At 44.6% G+C, this 20,805-nt stretch overlaps 1 protein-coding gene across 2 annotated transcripts in view; it reads right to left on the bottom strand.

Moving 5' to 3' along the window:
* cdh4 (cadherin 4, type 1, R-cadherin (retinal)) overlaps nucleotides 1-20,805 on the bottom strand; it is a 204,056-nt gene that overhangs the window by 114,035 nt on the left and 69,216 nt on the right. For both annotated transcript variants that reach the window (XM_070959457.1, XM_070959458.1), the window contains exon 3: nucleotides 876-899. In XM_070959457.1, the coding sequence (XP_070815558.1) occupies nucleotides 876-899 (24 nt within the window). The remainder of the gene's footprint in view (nucleotides 1-875; nucleotides 900-20,805) is intronic.

Here is a 20,805-nt window from a genome sequence, read left to right as displayed (position 1 = left end):
TTCAAAGACCAGACACACAGCATGTGGTGTTTTGTCTACACCGTGTGATGCCACCACACCAATTTAGCTCGACAATTTCACCCCAAAGCACCATCCTTCATGGGGCGGAGAGCAAGTTCAGCAAGATCTCTTTTTGTCTCAGTGCCATACAGAAACCCTGATGGTGACATGTGCTGTGGGAACATCTCTAAGCACACAAAGCAGTGTTGTCGTAGGAGAGTGGCTGACACGGGGCAAACGGGGCAGACACGCATGCAAAACAGACCAAAGATAAAAACAAAACAGTCCTGCCGATGGACTCTCTCTTTCAACCTGTTTGACATAGTGATTAAAGTGCTCCTCCACAAACAGGAAGCTATGAATAACCGCATGACAGAGGGAAGCCAAATTCAAAATAAACTGAAAACATGATAAGGCTGCGTCAGTGGGGGAATCCATCTACTCTCAGTTTAGACTACACAGTGATGCGTTGAGCTAAAGCTGGAATAGGGTACTCCGTACTGGCTCCTTGCTGAACACTATTGGAGTCAAAAGGGGGTAAATTGACTAAGTAGGTCATGGCAAAATGTGCGCGGGGAAAATATGCTAAATTCAAATTCTGATTGGCCACATGGGTATGCGGATGCTGCTTTCATAATTGCCTTCGCTTGATGTTTTTCTCCTCGTTTCAACATTTGCCATGACATGCAATGTGATGCAGGGGAAAATAGCTTCCTGGTGATGCAAATGATGTTTGTGGCTCGGTGCTCCCCCACTGAGACTAACATCTGAGAATGGTTCCTTCCACATCAACACAAACAGCCAATCCGCCGTTGTTGGCAGAGTCCACAGACAGATGGCTCTAAATCAAGGGAGCGTGCGGCTGCAGTACTTACCACGTTCGCTGGACAGGGTGGTATCTGTCACAGAGAGAGAGAGAGGGAGAGAAAAGGGGCAGGGGGAGAGGAAGGAGAAGATGATTAGAACATAATAGGCTTCAGTAAAAGAAGCCTTGCAATACTAAAGTCACCGTTAAACAAGAGAACAAAACAGATCAATTTCTGAGGATTAATGGAAAGTCACAGGCAATAGCCGGACAGTGACATATACAGAACGTAGGGCTACTATGGGAGAAAATTTGCTGTCATAACTGCGCAGTCATTCACATTTGTCTCTGTCTATTATCCAGGCAGCACCATTTAACCAGAATACAGTTTGTTTTCTCTCTTATACTTCTTGTCATTGCCTCAAGCAGTGGGATTCATCATTATCTTCAAACGCTTGTTGTGATGTCTATATTGCTCTTGTGCTCATTCAGTGAAACACAGGAGAATTGCAGGATATTGCATATGCACATCGCGCACACTTATGTATATCGTCGTGGGCGGTATGTATTCAGACCTTGGCACGACAGCCGGGTGACAGAAAGAGGAGAGGCAGCCGTGGAGGCTCTTGACGTCTCTCTCCTGGTTGCTTGCCCTTCTCGTGTCCTCCAGCAGTCTCTTAGTGAGATTTGATCAGAGGCAATCTCCATGGGTCGTTTTTGCATTTATTTCCTACATTTTTAATCTCGAAAACCTTAGAACTCACTGAAACTTAGAAAAATACCAACTTTGATCAGATAGACTTGCTTTCTAAACTCTACATTTCAAGACTTCCTACTTTTAGCATGAATTCCAGCATTCTCATAATTTCTTTGGTTTGGTTTGTTTCAAGAGCAAAATGATAATGTTGTATTAGTCATCTGAACTCTCGCAAAAGTTTGAGAATCAGTTGTAATCTACATTAGTTGTCCAGTCGATGGCAATGTCAGTCAGTCAGTCAGTCAGTCAGTCAGTCCAACACCATTGTCAAGTCTGAAAGATTTTGTATGGACATTAAAGGTCCACACTGCGATCAATAATTAGCAACAGCCACGATTCAATGCAACTATCTGAGTCAGCACATACAGTCAGACCTAAATTTATATATTTTGATCAGCATCTCATCTGACCACAGCGCAAGCGCATTCAGCACGCGTAATGTTCACTCTGACCAAATGTACGCAGGTGAAACAGGGATGCAAACTAATCAATTAACGTCGCTGTGCCAACCAGAAACAGCCGTGGCATCCTACAGAGCATATATACTGCATCTATCTCAGAGCACTCGAGAGACAGAGAGAGACAGACACATGGAAAAACGTAAGTGAAGATTGCTGTCTGCTATTACCCACGTCATTTCATTCCAAATACACGTTATCATAGTAATGCTTAATGTTATCTACAAAGATGGAGTACATCATTGCTTTGAGGAGGATGAGGATGAGGATGAAGAGGAGGAGGCAGAGGATTTACCATCTAAGGACCTCATATTTAGACATGAGTGACGTCAGTCTCCTCCTGGGAGAAGTTTTGGCGTCGGACACTTTCCTGTTTCGAGGGCTCAGTCATCCTCGAAACTTGCCATGCGCCTCGCCAGTGGCGTTTTTAAAGGTGAGGCGAGGAGCTGGTGTGATTGGTGAAGATTTGACTCGGCTGTGTCAAACCCACTCCACGCCTTCTCCCCTCCCTCCTTCCGAGTTGCGCTGCTGGGTGGGACTGAGATGAGAAGGGGGAGTAGATGCGCCGACAGCGCAGTGCACGAAAATACCAAAGTCTGCGCCGCCATGCCCCACCAGCGAAGCGGTCCTGACTTTGCGCCAAGCTGGCGGTGGAATCGAAAATAGAGCCCTCTAAGTCTAATGTTAGCATTGTCATTGTGAAGATTAGCAGGTTGATGTTAGCATTGATCTCAAAGCACTGCTTTGCCTACAGTACAAGTTTAGCCTCACAGAACTGCTATCATGGCTGGAGACTCTTGTTCGTGTTCTACTTTAATTCAAAGCACAAAGTTGGGTTGGACCACTGGTCAATGAGAGCCTGGGGTTACGTCTTTGTGGTGTAAGAGCCTGTAAGTTTGTTTGGATAGGAATCTCTGCTTAATTATTGCAATTTAAATGTGAAATGCATACCCTGTTTGAATATATGTCTCCACTGAATTGATTTTTCAGTGTGTATATTTATTTCCTCGATTTTATGTGTGGTTGGGGTTCAAAGTTGTAGGATCGATGACAGCTTCTGGCCTCTTTGGTTGTAATTACTATGATCCAAATACATAAATGAGTTGATGCTTTTTTTCCCACTCATGTCTTGTCATAAATACATTCAAATTCATCTTAAAATCTCTGCAACTTTTTGACTTGTTTACAAAAAGCAAACACTTTTACGACCTAAATGAGAGTTTTGCTCATAGACAGCCCGACTGTCTCCATTCCGTCTCTCCATGTATAAAGGCACCCCACTCTATCCCAACAGAACTTCGCTACGCACATGTTCAATTATTCATCTCCCTCTGTCAAGAATTCAGCTTTGCTAGCACTTGCCAGTATCCCCCACAAATTGGCAGGCAGGCTCATATTTGGCATATGGTGCAGAGCAGTGCTGCTTTTCCTTCTCTCCTCAGTTGGCCTGCTAGCACTCCGGAGGAGCACTGCAACACACACTGGCATGCACGCTCACAAACACATACACACACACATACACACACACACACACACACACACACACACACACACACACACAAGCACAGCCGTAAATACACATACACACACCAATGATGCAACATGTCCGTCAGTGTTGTATGTGAGATCTCCCCACCCATTGAGTTGCTGGGCATTCGTCCACAAACTCTTTGCAACAGGTTTCGAGGTTTTCAACAATAGCACTGTACATGCTGCAACAGCAAAGTCAGCCACAGCTTACTACTCACAATAATGGAGTGCTCAAAAGTGCCTGATTTCGTGTTTGCCGCTAAAGTGAACATCCAGTCTTTTAGAGTTAGTTCAGTATGTACTCCATTAATTGCCCTGCACACCTACACATGTTTTCTCATGTACTCCGGCTCATCAGACTGCTTTTCTGGTTGAAGTTGGGTGGAGCAATGCTAGTACTTGTTGAGGTTACCATTATCTGAAATAGGCTTTTTCCTCCTTTCTCAAAAAATTCCATCCACACAAAATCTGTGTCCATATGTAAACACAAAACCACAATCAAAGCGTTGTCAAGCGCATTGGCAAACCAACAGGTGGTGATGTGAACCGAACCCAAAAGCCATGTTGGCCAATCAAAAGCCTGAAAAAAGAGAGTTGGATTACTGCTACGCCACCTGCAACTTGAGGCCAGACCTGATCTTGTTCAAAACCAATGAGGGGTCTGTGGCTAGCACCAGCACTATTTTAGCCATGTCCACCATTGCATAAAATTGCCTCATGTAAACAAAGGCGATAACGACACTGTGATGTCACAAGACAAAGGCGCTTCTCTCCCTGTCTACACGCCAACACTGCAAGTTTCTTAACATCTTCATCCTGTAAGCAGCTTTCCAGCAGATGTGTTTTCAGTGAGTGTGGAGGGCAAAGGCCAAAACACAACGACCTTTTTTCCCAAGATTAAGACAAAACAAAGACAAAACGGCACCAAGATCATTACACACAGTGACTATAACAACATCCAATATTGTTGAAAAAATGTGTTACTAAAATGCAGTGTTGGGACTAACGCGTTATTAAGTAACGCCTTACAGTAACTACGTTACTTTTGTGGTAATGAGTAGGCTTGTTACTCGTTACTTCACGTGCATAACTCGGAACTACAGTTTTCGTGGTGGACGTGGAGCGCACGTGACGCAGCAACATGCAAGTGAATGAATGAAAACAACAATGGCGGCAGTCGATGACAGTCCAGGCTTTCTCTCGTGGAAATATGCACATTATTTTTCCTTTCTGACGGTAAAAGACAAGAGGAATATTGTGGTGACCTGTAATCTATGTAGAGGTTCGAAAACTCTATCCACATCAAAGACTAGCAATTCTAATCTGATGAAACATCTTCAGAAACAACACGCATCTACCAAGCTAGTTGAAAAAGAACCTGAAGGTAACACAGGTGATGCTGCTGTTAACGTTAGCTGATGCTAAAGGAGGAGCCACTCCAGCCAAACAACGAAAGCTTGATTTTACAAAGCCTGTTGCACAGTCTATAACCCAGACACAGGTAAACAGACTGATTGCCAGGTATGTTGTAGAAGATCATGCAACCTATCTCAACGGTTGAGTCCCCTGCTTTCAGAGAACTGGTTAGCAAAATACCTGTGCGAGGGAGAGACAGTGATGCACCAGCACCTTGCATGTTCAGGTTGCTAGGTGGCGCATTGTTCTTGTGGTAGGATAGGACTTACATGTAAGTAAGCCAGAGGACTGGCAGCCTCCCTGGGAATCCAGTTAAGGAGGCAACACATTAATAAGAGAATTTAGGGTAAAAAAAAAAAAAAAAAAAGTTACTTTCCCTAGTAACTAGTTACCTTGAAGTAACAAGTAACTTAAAGTAACTGAGTTACTTTTGAAGGAAGTAACTAGTAACTGTAAGTAAGTTACTAATTTAATGTAACTTGTCCAACGCTGCTAAAATGTAGTTTAAAAAAAACCTTCATCAATATTTCCCTTTTTTCATTGACACAAAAATAGAAGAAATATTGTAGTATCTTTTTTCAATGTAGTAGTGGCTAAAAAAAAAGAGACCAAAACATCCACAGTTATATTGACTAAATCTATACTAAAAAACTGACTAAGACTGAAATAGCCAGAGTTTAGTCAACTGAAACTGCACTAAAAAACAGGATGAGGCTGACTAAATATGAGCTAACAAGGAGATTTGACAAAAACAAACAAACAAACAAACAAAACAGCTGATAAAATGAACACTAGTTTAAAAAAAACACTTGTTTGGACCAGAATTAAGCAATACATCACGACAGGCCGTGATATATGCTCATTATACCACAGCTACGCGTTGGGCCGAAGAATGCCCCTAACGGTTAGCAATAACGGCAATATGAAATAGGAATACACAATAATTTTAATGTAGTTTTTAATTAAACAGAAATACATATAATCTAATAAAATAGCCCTGCTTTGAAAAAAATAGTCCCACTTCTCCGTACGTTAGCTCTGCATGTCGTCTATTCCTCACCTTTTTTTTCGGGACTGCTCAATCAACTCTACCATTGTTAACCCTATCTGGAGGTGAAAGTTAACCTTAAATATGTGAATTCAACTAATTTAGTCTGTTTGTCAATGTTGTCAAAACACCGCAGCAACCTTTTGCTACCTACTGTAACAGTTTGTTGTCATGGATACATTGTTGCTTCTCAATCTTCACTCAGTTCTCAGTTCTTCACAATCAGCCCCATAACGTAAACATGTGAGGCCCCCCCGCAGATAACTTTGAGTGAGTGGTCCGGAAGAATCCACCCAAAACCTCAATGAATGAGATTTTTTTAATAGATTTAGCTATGAGTGATCACTGACTTTATTAAGCCGACTGTATGTGACATCGCACCAGGCACCTGGAGACGCAGCAGCGGCATCTGAATATCATGACTTTAAAAGCACCAAATTACTTGCCTTAACGAATTTCGTAAATAATGTGAAGAATTGTAAAACATCATTTCCATGAGGCTGTTTAATCAGACAGTGACAGATGACCCTACAGAGCCCTAAGTGTCATAGTCGCTGTCAAATTGACCGTGAACATGTTTGAATGTTGTTAACACCTTAAAAAAAATAAACATCAAAACCGGCTACTTTTTGCTGCCTACTGTAACAGTTGGTTGTTGTCATGGAAACATTGTTGCTTCCCTGAAGCAGAGTGATATGCTGTGATAAGGCTTTTTAGAATAGTAGCTGTGGTATACGCTCATTATATCACAGTTAACAGCCAATCAGATTGCTGGATTTCACCTTTCCATTTTATAACTAAGTTTGACCAACCTGAAAATGAGGGTCAATAAGATGTCAATCAAGCATAGTGTTCACACTCACATCACTCTGAGGAAAGTGGGTGAATCACCAGTGACAGGTCATAATGTCACAGTGGGGAAAGCACAAGTGTGAATTAGAGGATTATTGATGCCTGGTGGCTTTTCTACTTTCAGATGTCTGCTGTGAAAAACACCTACTGACAGAGGTGTGCCTGTATTCATTGTGCTGAAAACATCAATGGTATACTTGGTTGACTGGCTTCTGTTAGCTGCTACATAATTTTCAGGAGCTATAATCACAAACTCATGACACATGGTTATGACTGTGTACTGTAGAAACACAGTAAAAAGACAGAGAAAGACAGCATTCAGCTAAAAACCAGGAGAACCACTGATATTTAAAACACAGAAGAGTTACTCCAAAAAAAGGACAGAGGCACTTGAACGGTTTGCAGCTCTCAGCTTTGCTCTCAAACCATTATCAGGAGCAGGAGGTAACAGTAAACAACAGCTAATGAAGACATGATGTGCTAACAATTAGGATGATGGGGTCACAGGTCTAAACTGTTTGTGAGACTGGGCATGAAGATTACAGCAGTCACCCGTTCCTGTCCTTGTTCCTTTTCAAGTTCAAAAACACAACACTTATTTAGCAGCAGTGGACTACAAGTGCGCAAGTGTTCTGCTATGGTGGACTACAAGAATGCTTTACAACAGAATATAAAGTCTTTATTGTCGACTGCAAAGACTTGGAGTCTTTTTCAAAAACCTGAAATGTGGGTTTTATCGTCTTTGATAGCTAGCTAGTGCACTCCCCGGAGGCGTGACGAAGACATCCTGCCAACGCTTGCATATAGTTGTTCCACCATCCACTGATGTAAGAATACATCAGTTGGACAAAGTGACAGCAGCAGCTGGCTAAACTGATATAAGAAGAATTTGTCAGTATGGTGTTGTGCATTGTAAGGTAGATACTCCATCACAGTTTTAATTTTCAAGTCCTTTTACCAATTCCTAAAATAAGACACAGAAAATAAGACATGGAGATGAATACATAAATCCCATATAAGCCCGCAAAACACTACTTATTCTATTAATGTGCTTTTGATATTTAATGAATAATAAATCAGCAGTGAAACAGGTAGGTGGCCCCTCACTGTGACGATCTTGTGCTCTCGAAGGAATAAATTAAAATTACACACAAAGATACCGCAATCTTGTTTGAACTGCACTATTCATTATCTTTCAAATGTAATCAAAACATTTGACCTGGTGCTTTATAAAACTGTCGATGACTGCTGCTATGAAAACGAAGCAGTCAAAGGAAGTGATGATGCAGACTCCCACTGAGGTCATAGTTACTCATTTCCTTCGTTTTCCTTCGTCAGTGACATAAAGAAAACAATTTTGAGCTCTCACAAAACATCACATTGCACCACCATTTTCTGTTTGATAATCCTTCTGTGTGCACTTAGCCAGAGAAACGTATGGCCATCCACAGTGCTCCTCATTAATGTGAAACGTTAATTAGAGTACTGAAGTGGCTGTGGGTCGACAAAGGCATGCACTAACACGATGAAAGGCAGGTGAAGTGTTCACAGAAATTATTCTACTGAAAAAGGTATAGGCTGAAGCTCCACCTTATAGTGCCTACCATCGACTGGAGATAAAGATGGACTCCACTTCCTCCCACTGTATAAAATGAAGCCAAAATATCCAGGATCCTCGCCCTGCCATCTTGTGCTGGAGATGTCATTTGGACACAGAGAGTGCGCAGTAGTGGTCAGGTTGTGTAGTCATAGTATCAAGGTCCCGCCCAACATCCATGCGACTCAATCACACGCAGGGCCCAGCTGTCAATCATGACAGCACACGCTCTTTATAGCATCACATAACTTATTAAAACCAAAACTTATCAGAAAACACTGAAACATATATCAACCTGTACACTTTGATTTTAGTTTGACCCATCTGCTAACAGGAAGGGGGCAGGGCTTATGACATGTACTGCACCTGGCCACCAGGGGGCAAGCAAATTCTTTTTTAATCACACAAATTACTCTCAAATTATACAAACTTTCTCTCCTTTTCAGCAACTTTTCAATGCCTCCAGGTAATAATGGATTTTTTGCTTTGTGCATTATTTCAAGAGATTTGAAGTTGACCAAGGTTTTAAATTTTACTAATACTTAATTTGATAAAGCGTGGCTTTCTTGGTTCTCTAGAATTTGTTTGTTTACAATTGTTTTTGCTCTTTTTTGATGGATGAAGATTGGCTTAGTGTTTCCTTTTTAAGTATTTCCACACATTTCCACACAGTAACATAATGGGAGTATAAAGTAACAGTATAAGGTGTACAACGAAACTTGATGAAGCTCTTTAACGTCACATAGTGCTGCTATTGACTTTGACATTGTAGTTTTAATAAAATCTGTATGTGGCTTCCAGCAAAGTAGCACTCCAAGAAATTTAACCTCAGACACTGTTCTGATTTCATCATTCATTGTAAGTTTACGATTACCTAATTTTCCAAATTTAGCTTTACTTCAATTCTGTGACTTTTTTTCAGAATCAAACCAGGTCTTAAGACTTTCCTGTTCTTTTTCTAGTGTATGCAAAAGTTGTTTGAAATCCTAACACTCATACACACACACACACACGCACGCACGCACGTACACACACACACACACACACACACAAATCTGCCATATGAATGAGTGGGGATTGATATGAGCATGCATGTGTTCTTATGCCAAATCTTCTTGTTGCCCTTGTGATGACTAATAAGTAGAGAGCATTTTCAGGAAATAAATAATACATTTAAGAGTCTAATCAAATTGAACAAATGAGTATGTCTAGAAACTATTAATCAGAGAGCAAACGTGTATTTACAAATATAACACTGGCACAAACAATCAATTATTCATAAAGTGAATGCTGGGTAAGTGGGCTTCTTCCCGGGTGAGATGCTGCCATAATTGGAGTGGGACTACAGGAGTGCCGGCTGGTGTGTGTGTGTAAGTGTGTATTAGTGGGTGCATGTGAGCCTATGTGTGTCTGTGTGCTCACACACACACCCATACACACACAAACATTTCTCCCCATGCGCCAAACTTCCCCCAAACATGACAAGAGCAGGCAGAGTCGGCTCATTACTGCCTAATGAGTTGTCTGATTAGTGCAGAATATAAAAGCCTTATTGTCAAGCGTTGTATGTTTATTTTGATTAATTATTGTACTAAAGTGACTGAATGGAAGCACAGTGACATGGAGCATTAACGTTTTGTAGTAATAGGGCCCTTGTGGAGTGAGCAAATGTATATTCAACCCTCAATGCGACACCTAAACCATGGCAACTGCCCTTAAAAGGTTTTATATTAGACTTCACAGTATACATGTTTAAATTGTGCTCTCGGTTCCCAGCATTGTTCCTCAATCAATCACTTGAAATGAGAAAAAGAAAAACTTATGCGTAATGGGCAAAGTGTATCAAAAAGAAAAATACTGCTAATGTAGAACTGGCCCCTGCAGAGTGCCATATGATTATATGCTTTATTATTACATTAGTGGTACTATTATTGATGAATGAAGATGTAAGTAGTATTTCTGTGCTGTAGCATTGACTGTGGTGAAGCTCTTTTTAGCTGCTTTCTATCCTGTTGATAATATATTGTGGATTATGAAGTGTAGATTAACTGTATAACAATGAATCGTCTTTATTTGCTGTTTATATGTTTTGTTTGATAAATCCGGTAACTAGTTGCAGTTGGCATCAAATGACAGTTTAGCTGAAGCACAAAGTTACAAAAAAAGGTCATAATTGGGGGACAGTACAGAACTTTTCCCACCAGTGGAGCTGGAAATATAAAGAATATCAAACTCTGTCTCTAAAAAAGAAATGTTGATTGTGAGAAAAGAAAAATAATACTTTGAAAGGTGTGATCAGGTGGAGCGCCAGAAGCACAAACACACTTGTTGAGAGTTTAGACTTACACAGATTAAGAGAGAGTTTGCTGCGTGCCACTGTTTGTGTTTCAAACAGGGAAATGCTTTTAGAGATGTTGCTATGGTGATTATGCGTCCATCCCAACATGTGACAGGCCAGCAACATCTGAGGGTGTTCTGCAGCAGAATATGGGATGATTAATGATACCAGTGTGCATATTCAGGGATATATGACTTTCTCTCTTACTGTCCTAATTGACTGGGAAAGTTTAGTAACAGTAAAACTGCCTTCGCCGGCTTCGACTGCACTCTTGAGAGTATTTCTATCACAATTACTCGCTTTGATCAGTCAGTTAAACATGCTTCCAGTTCAAAAGAAATGCCAAATTAGTTAACTTCAGTATGGTTGACGTGTTTTGAAGCAAACTTTGCTGTTAACATGAGGTCTGTAACTACTTGTACTAATGCTGCATGAATAAACATGAACTTAGGCCAAAATATAAAAGCTTTTCCATGTATCTTCTCTAATGCATGTCTCCAGACGTGTAGATCTTTACTGAGCCAAAGACCAAACGTGCGAAAAAAAGGACCAATGCCAAAATGTTATTAATGGTAGAAAATTAGATTCTATGCTTGCAAATCATTTTCTTTGCTGTAATGAGGCTGTTTCTCTCTCTGCAGCCCTCCTGTCCATGAGTGGGATGCTGCTGGTGTTGTCAGAGGAGGAACTGTATCGCTTGGCCTGTTGTTCTTTGCACACTTTAAATCAGAGGTAATGGGGCACTTCAGGAGACTGTTGTTACACAAACCCAAATGCCAATACACTGTAATCACTAAAGGCCCCTTTTCTTTGGAGATAAGCATTGCTTACGTGCACTGCACTCAAAACTACAAGGCTGCACTGGATGTATTGAGGACATCTTAGTGAACAGAACTTTGTAATTTAATGTGCTTTGACATGACCGCCTTAGTCACAGACAGGCAGCGGTTCTGGGTGAGATCTCATCCTGTTCATGCTGAAAAAACACGGAGCACACGTTCCCACATCACGTGTTCATGCAATTCACCTTCAGTGAGAAAAAGCTCCAAACACACTGAGAGCTCAAGAGCTCAACCGCTAATTTCTCCAGCTGGGTACGAGTTAAGAGAAGAGGCTAAAGTGTCTCAAGCAGGAGAATCAATCCTGACTCAAGTCTAGGGTTCCAAAAACACATAAAAAGAACTCTTTGTTTTTCAGTTTCACTTTCAAGAGTGCCAATTGCATCAGCGCTTGTGTTTGGAGAAACAAAAGACAGTAACTCAATAACTCAATAACATCATCAGTGGGAATACCAACGAGATGAACAAACAACTGTCTTTACTCATCTGAAAGGCCAAATAACTTCAAACTAAATAGAGAATGGGGCAGAATACAGTTCTATGGAATTACTCCAACACTTAGAGGCAAGCGGTGAGGAAATGAAAAGTAGATCAGTGTTTTGGATCAGTGGCACCAATGACACACACACACACACACACACACACACACACACACACACACACACACACACACACACACACACACTCATTTGCTACGTCAATAATATGGCTGAGTAAAACTAAACACTGAACATGACTCATGGCTTGATGTAAATGACCCAATCCCCTTTCAGTGGTGAAATTTCCCAGTGCCACTTCAAGGAACAGACGGTTGTGAAGACTTGACTTCTGCCCTATCATTTCTCTTCATGTCAGGTCGCTATACAATAACTGTCTCAGCCTTTACAGCCTCAAAAGCCGAATCAGTCCTGTTACATTAATGTATTCTGTATGCTGTTAGACCCTACATATAAAATGGATGCAGCTTGTTCCAAGCTATTTGTACTTTCTCTCAGCTAACATTAAAGCGCTTTCCCTGGAGGCTAAACACATTTAATAGGGTGACTCAACCTTACTGTTAATGCACTGTAGGTAGCAGCCGATTAATTTTTGTAGCCCAGTAGGTGGTTTCATTTCAGCATGTAAACATCTTATGTGTAGGGACGTTTGGCATTTGCGCACTGGCATGTATTTATATGCTCGACACCCATACACACTTGTCCAGTCAAAGCCAACAATTTCAACCTCTGCCTGATGATTAAATCCATATGAATATGCATGCTGGGCGCTCAGTCATAAACACTGAACGTCATGAATCACAATGCGTAATGCAGTTTTCTCTAAATGCAGCCTTCCAACATGCAGAGACAGACACAGAGGCAGCGCGGGGAGGTGCGGGGGTGGGGGTGGGGGGCTGCTGTGATGAACTGGTGCTGACACAGCCAGATGTTTAGTTAAAATGCAGAGCCCCGATGTGGGATGGAGGGAGGAGTTGACATGTGCTTCGGGGTCTTTAGGCAGCCAAGTGCTCCTCTGTAGCTGCCTCGAGTCTCTGTAGGCAGAGCGTGCGTGCTTTATCTCATACGATTTGCATTCGGCTGAGTGTGCGTGTTTGTATGTGTGTATGAGTGTGCAAACGCCTGACAATTCACAGTAAGTGTAAGAACAATCAAATGCGTGTGTGTGCATGCATGCCCCCATGTCTGTGTGTGTGGCGAGAGGTACATCGAGCATATGTCTGAACCAAGGTCTCCTGTCGCAGTTTCCTCTCTGTGGACTGTGTCAGAGCTGGAGGGCTATAGACTGCACGAGATCGCACACAGTCAAGCAGAGCTCTCACACAAACACACACACACACGCACACACTGCTGACTCAATGCTTCCACTTGCATGCGGAGTCTGACGCTGCTGTTTGGTGGAGAGCAATATCCCAATGGCAGAGCTTCTGCAAACATAATGAAGTGAGAGGCGGCATTGAAGGAGAAATCAGCCACGTCCTGCGGCTGCGATCACACTGCCAACCGAAGGCATCAACAGCCTGTCATCGTCGTCATCATTACTACTATCATAATCTTCATTAACATCATCTCTGTCATCATCTTCCTGCTGGCTCATTTGGGCATGCTGCAGTGAACCATGATGGAGTCAGTGACAGAATGACAAGCGATGGACTGTAATGTGTTGTTATAAAATAACTTGTATTTGAAGCTGCAGAGCAGGCAGGTGGCAGGTTGATGGGCTACGGCTACGCTACACACACACATTCTCCCTTTCTCTCTCCCTCTCATTTTCTCTGGCTCCACTCTCTGTCCCCCTTGTCCTCCCCTATTGAAACTAATCTCATTTCCCACTAGCTTGAATTAAATAAATGTCTGTCATTAAGACCAGTGAAGGATGGCGGAGGGCCTGGGGATATCAAGAGTTGGGGTAGGCAGGGGAGGACAGAAGGTGCTTAGTTAGACCCTGTGGATCCACAGAGGCTGGGAGGGGAAGATGATGAGGGTAAATGGCAGAAGTGGACACTGATCAAAGGGCTTCACTCTGCTTTTTTTATCATTTGTCTCTCCTCCACTTTTGCCACACATTGGAGAAAATATGAGAAAAACTGACAGCTACACTGTTCTGATGAGACAAGAGGAGAGACTGCACCTCCGCAGCAGCCGGGCTGGCTCTTACCATTTGTTCTGTGTCAGTTTATCACCCTCTCCTCCACCCCCACTCCCACCCCAGCAACCCCGTTTAACCATTAAGCCAACAAAGAGCACCGCTGGCTGCTCACCAAGCAACCAAACCCACCTCAGCTCCCCCATATCCCCCAGCTTCTATTGACAACCAGCACTAACAGGTACTGTGAAGTATTTCGCATCCACCTGGGACTCATCCCTGCAGTCATATCTGTCCAATGTGTGACTATAGGAGGTGGCTAAAGGCTGCCATCAATCCCTTCTGTGTCTGTTTGATGATCCCCACATGGGAATGCTTCACCGCTAGTCTTAGCTAACCTGCCCTGCTATTTTAACAATCTCCCTTGGGTTTATTAGAGCCTATTATGTGTCTGGTGGAGGAGCTGTGCGTCACATTATGAGACGCATGTTGACATGTAGTCACTGCTTCGTCAGGGACCCTGTAGTGTTTCCTGAAGCAGGTTGTTTGGCTCTGATTCTCAAGAAAAGTGGACCAAAGAAGGCCACAGAAGCCTCCAATTGACCCTGCTTTCTGATTTGCTGCCCGGAGACACAAGTATGACAGACTGAGAGGCTGCTACAACTCGTAGTCAAAGTGGTCCATTCAGAAGTCCCCTGAAAGGACTGGTGAGAGCAGTTTGAAAGACGGAGGCACATTAAAAACTGTCATCAAGCCTTTTTCCTGAAGAAAAACTGGCAAAATGAAGTCAGGCTTTGAAATCCAGCATCACAGCGACCACACTCTTCCACACTGACCTCTAAACCTCTAAAATGTCATTGGTCTATAAATGTCACGGTTCTATAAATACAGCATGAATGCCATAGAAATACTTTGTTTTATGGTAATGAAAATACAACAAAAAAGTTGGGATGCTGTGTGAAATGTAAATACAAACAGATTGTGATGATTTACAAAACACTGAAACTTGAGATTTAATTGAAAACAACAACAAAGACAATGTATCAAATGTTGAGACTGAGAAATTTCATTGGTTTTTCAAAATGATATCCTCATTCAGTATTTGATTATAGCAACACACTTCAAGAAAGTTGGGTCAGGGTCATGTTTGCCACTCTGCTGCATCACCTCTTCTTTTCACACCTCAGAAATCAGAAAAGCCTTTTTGCCAAGTACGATTTTACACATCGGGACCCGGCCGGGCACAGCCCGAAGGAGCGACGTGGGCCCGCCTTCCCGTAGGCCCACCACCCGCAGGAAGGATCAGAAGGGGCCGGTGCTATGTGGAATGGGTAGCAGTCGTGGGCGGGGGCCCCGACGACCCAAATCCTGGACAACGACTCTGGCTATGGGGACATGGAATGTCACCTCACTGTGGGGGAAAGAGCCTGAGCTAGTGCGGGAGGTTGAGCGGTACCGGCTAGAGATAGTCGGGCTCACCTCCACACACAGTCTGGGCTCGGGAACCCAACTCCTTGAGAGAGGCTGGACTCTCTTCTACTCTGGAGTTGCCCGCGGTGAGAGGCGGCGAGCTGGTGTGGGCTTGCTTATAGCCCCCCAGCTCAGCCGCCATGTGTTGGAGTTCTCCCCGCTGAGCGAGAGGGTCGCTTCCCTGCGCCTTCGGGTTGGGGATAGGTCTCTCACTATTGTTTCGGCCTACGGGCCGAACAGTAGCGTAGAGTACCCGGCCTTCTTGGAGTCCCTGGGAGGGGTACTGGAAAGTGCTCCAACCGGGGACTCCATTGTTCTGCTGGGAGACTTCAATGCTCACGTGGGCAGCGACAGTGACACCTGGAGGGGAGTGATTGGGAGGAACGGCCTCCCCGATCTGAACCCGAGTGGTGTTCTGTTATTGGATTTCTGTGCTAGTCACAGTTTGTCCATAACGAACACCATGTTCGAGCATAAGGGTGTCCATCAGTGCACGTGGCACCAGGACACCCTAGGCCGGAGGTCAATGATCGACTTTGTAGTCGTATCATCTGACCTTCGGCGGTATGTCTTGGACACTCGGGTAAAGAGAGGGGCTGAGCTGTCAACTGATCACCACCTGGTGGTGAGTTGGATTCGCTGGCAGGGGAAGAAGCGGGACAGACTTGGCAGACCCAAACGTACCGTGAGGGTCTGTTGGGAACGTCTGGCGGAACCCGCTGTCAGGGAAGTTTTCAACTCCCACCTCCGGGAGAGCTTCAACCAGATCCCGAGGGAGGTTGGAGACATTGAGTCCGAATGGACCATGTTCTCCACTTCCATTGTTGATGCAGCCGTCCATAGCTGTGGCCGTAAAGTCGGCGGTGCCTGTCGTGGCGGCAACCCCCGAACCCGGTGGTGGACACCGGAAGTAAGGGATGCCGTCAAGCTGAAGAAGGAGTCCTATCGGGCCTGGTTGGCTCATAGGACTCCTGAGGCAGCTGATGGGTACCGGCAGACCAAGCGTGCGGCAGCTCGGGCGGTTGTAGAAGCAAAAACTCGGGTCTGGGAGGAGTTCGGGGAGGCCATGGAGGAGGACTACCGGTTGGCCTCGAGGAAATTCTGGCAAACCGTTCGGCGCCTCAGGAGGGGGAAGCAGCTTTCTGTCAACACTGTTTACAGTGGAGGTGGGGAGCTGTTGACCTCGACTGGGGATATTGTCGGGCGGTGGAAGGAATACTTCGAGGATCTCCTCAATCCCTCTGTCATGTCTTCCGTAGAGGAAGCAGAGACTGGGGACTTGGAGGTCGATTCATTCATCACCGGGGCTGAAGTCACTGAGGCAGTTCGCAAGCTCCTCGGTGGCAAAGCGCCGGGGGTGGATGAGATCCGCCCTGAGTACCTCAAGTCTCTGGATGTTGTAGGACTGTCTTGGTTGACACGCCTCTGCAGCATCGCGTGGCAGACGGGGACAGTGCCTCTGGACTGGCAGACTGGGGTGGTGGTCCCTCTTTTTAAAAAGGGGGACCGGAGGGTGTGTTCCAACTATCGGGGGATCACACTCCTCAGCCTCCCTGGTAAAGTCTATTCCAGGGTACTGGAGAGGAGAATCCGGCCGATAGTCGAACCCCGGATTCAAGAGGAACAATGCGGTTTTCGTCCTGGCCGTGGAACACTGGACCAGCTCTATACCCTCCACAGGGTGCTTGAGGGTTCATGGGAGTTTGCCCAAACAGTCCACATGTGCTTCGTGGACTTGGAGAAGGCATTCGACCGTGTCCCTCGCGTCATTCTGTGGGAGGTGCTCCAGGAGTATGGGGTTGGAGGCCCTCTGTTGAGGGCTGTACAGTCCCTGTACAACCGGAGCAGGAGCTTGGTCCGCATTGCCGGCAGTAAGTCGGACCTGTTCCCAGTGCATGTTGGACTCCGGCAGGGCTGCCCTATGTCACCGGTTCTGTTCATCATTTTTATGGACAGGATTTCTAGGCGCAGCCAGGGGCCGGAGGGGGTTCGGTTCGGGGGCCGGCAGATTTCGTCTCTGCTTTTCGCGGATGATGTTGTCTTGTTGGCTTCCTCGAGCCAGGACCTTCAGCATGCGCTGGGGCGGTTCGCAGCCGAGTGTGAAGCAGCTGGGATGAGAGTTAGCACCTCCAAGTCCGAGGCCATGGTTCTCGACCGGAAAAAGGTGGCTTGCTCCCTTCAGGTTGGAGGAGAGTTCCTGCCTCAAGTGGAGGAGTTTAAGTATCTTGGGATCCTGTTCACGAGTGAGGGAAGGATGGAACGTGAGATTGACAGGCGGATCGGTGCAGCGGCTGCAGTAATGCGGTCGCTGTATCGGTCTGTCGTGGTGAAGAAGGAGCTGAGCCGAAAGGCGAAGCTCTCGATTTACCGGTCAATCTACGTTCCTACCCTCACCTATGGTCATGAACTTTGGGTCATGACCGAAAGAACGAGGTCCCGGATACAAGCGGCTGAAATGAGTTTCCTCCGCAGGGTGGCGGAGCGCTCCCTTAGAGATAGGGTGAGGAGCTCTGTCACCCGGGAGGAGCTCAGAGTAGAGTCGCTGCTCCTCCGCATCGAGAGGAGTCAGCTGAGGTGGCTCGGGCATCTCTATCGGATGCCCCCTGGACGCCTCCCTAGGGAGGTGTTCCAGGCATGTCCCACCGGGAGGAGGCCCCGGGGAAGACCCAGGACACGCTGGGGTGACTACGTCACTCGGCTGGCCTGGGAACGCCTCGGGATCCCCCCGGAAGAGTTGGAGGAAGTGTCCGGGGAGAGGGAAGTCTGGGCGTCCCTGCTCAGACTGCTCCCCCCGCAACCCGGCCCCGGATAAGCGGAAGATAATGGATGGATGGATGGATTTTACACATGCGAGGAATTTGCTTTGGTGAAGTTGGTGCATGACACATCAGGTAAAAAATAAGCTATTAAAGTAGTAAAAAAAATAACAATATAAATATATATACACAAGTCTGTTTTTTTTTTTCCAGAAACCCACCATGCTACTGGCATGAGGACATCATTTTCTAAAACACGGACATTTCTCAGATTCAACATTTGATATGTTTTTTTTGTGCTATTTTCGATGAATTGATTGATTTGCAAATCATCACATTCAATTTCTATTTACATTTTACACTCTTTCCCCCCAGCAGGATTGTATATGATGCTCGGTCTGAAATTTTGAATTTGTATGTCTGTACAACAAACATGGAATACAAGACACCTTTAAGTTCACAACTGATGGAAAGTGAATGAGTGTCAAAGTAACTCATGAAAAAATGCCTCTGTGTCCAAATACTGATTATTATCAAAGTCAATAAGGGACTGGGACTGGATATTAGGTGACACCAACGCAAATACAGCTCTATTAGGCTTTTGTACCTGTTTTTCAACTGGCTTAATTGTGAGTTTTTGTGTGCACTCCACTGTCTTTGGTTGTAGTTGAAGCAAAATGACAGCAAGCAAGTCTGAGAGAGAGGCTGACATTCTGTAAGAGGTGAGGAGGTGATGAGCTCAGTTCTGGGCACTGACGAAGTGAGAAGGTCAAACAGAGCACTTAGATATGTAAAGACACTCAGTGGACAGAGAACACGCTTAAAACCCCTCTTGTGAAGGACTAAAGTAGTACTTAAGGGCATTTGCTTTCGGCACTTTCTGTGGCCTGTCCAAATGTTTCAGGTGTGTGTGTGTGTGTGTGTGTGTGTGCGCGCGCGCCCGTGCGTGTGCGTGCGTGTGTGTGTATGCGTGTGTGTGTGTGTGCCAGATGCATTTGTACACTGTATCAAGAAATTGCTCTTGAAGCATTAACTGTATCTTAATGTGTGAGACAGCAGTCATGACTCCCTGAGGAGCTTTGGGGTGGGGGTGCAGCACCTACTGGAGCTACAGCAACTATCCTCTGCACTAATCCTCTGAACGGTGACAGTATGAGAAGAGAAGTCATCAGAAATTCATTTTTTTCCACTAAATGATATTCATATTGAAGACCAGATTCTTGTGCCATGGGATGAGCTTAGCAAGTTCCCAGTCATGTATTTGTGTTGCTTCTTTTCCCACGAAGAGCTTTGCTTCGGTTCTTCTTTCTACCCCTGGACTTATCATCAGATTAGGTGACATTTTATATTTCAAATGGGGAATTACTATTTTTTAATTATGCTTGCAAACAAAGAGGAATGTGTTTATCTTGAGTGCTTCTTTCTAAAATGCATTGTGTGTGTATTTGAGTGCCAACAAATGTGTTGAATCATTTTCAAATTTAAAACCTGCATAGTTTACATCCTTCTTCTCATTGTTTCTTCCAAATTTCTTCTCCACATTTGCTGTCTGCAGTCAGCTGCGATTTGAATCACATCACCTGTGCATCGTATGTGTGCATCCCTGTGCATGTACCAGTAAAGCAGTAAAGTGACAAGCAAAATGGGGACCCACTCACCTAAGTGTGGCTCCACAGCGCCTCTAGTATCCAAAAACTCCACAGTGTACCTTTAAGTGTTTGCTTAACATGACATGCTAATTCAGGCTTCAGTTTCTACAAGCTCTTCCCTCACAGTTGGATTACTCCCGCTCAAATGTATGATGTCACATCTGTAACACTGTTTTGTTCCTTCCTCCACACAGCTTCAAACTCAGTCGGGAGCGTTTCAGAAGCAGAGCATTTTGCCTGCTCAATTTTGGTGATTTGGTAACTTTTTTGTGCTTAGTCTGGTCTGCACAGGGTGCTGTATTTTGGAAACTGACCGGATGCTCTTTGCTCTCCCTGTGTCTGAGTCCCTGCCCAGCTCGTTCTCTTCTGTGCAGTGAAAAATAGACCAGGAGTGTATTCTACACCGAGAGAGAGAGAGCGGAGAACTGCTTCTGGGACACTTCTGCGGCGTGTCTCCTAACGCTGAGCCTGACAGACCTGACAAGTAAACGTGGAAGCATTTGCAAAGGTTGAGGCACAACAAACGATGTCCCTCTGACATCTGACTTCCTTTCTCAGCTCATCTCCCTTTCTCAAACTCCTGCTATTTCCTCCCATTGTTTAATCTTCCTCCCTTTGTTCTCAGTGTCTCCGTTATGTTCCATATGTGCTGTACTTGCATTTTTATGAGGTAACAACTGACTTAAAAAACAAACACAATAAAACTA

Source organism: Chaetodon trifascialis, chromosome 3 (assembly GCF_039877785.1).
Source record: "Chaetodon trifascialis isolate fChaTrf1 chromosome 3, fChaTrf1.hap1, whole genome shotgun sequence".
NCBI classification, from domain to species: domain Eukaryota; kingdom Metazoa; phylum Chordata; class Actinopteri; order Chaetodontiformes; family Chaetodontidae; genus Chaetodon; species Chaetodon trifascialis.
Note: the sequence above shows the minus strand (reverse complement) of the source record. Positions and strands in the feature narration are given on the sequence as shown.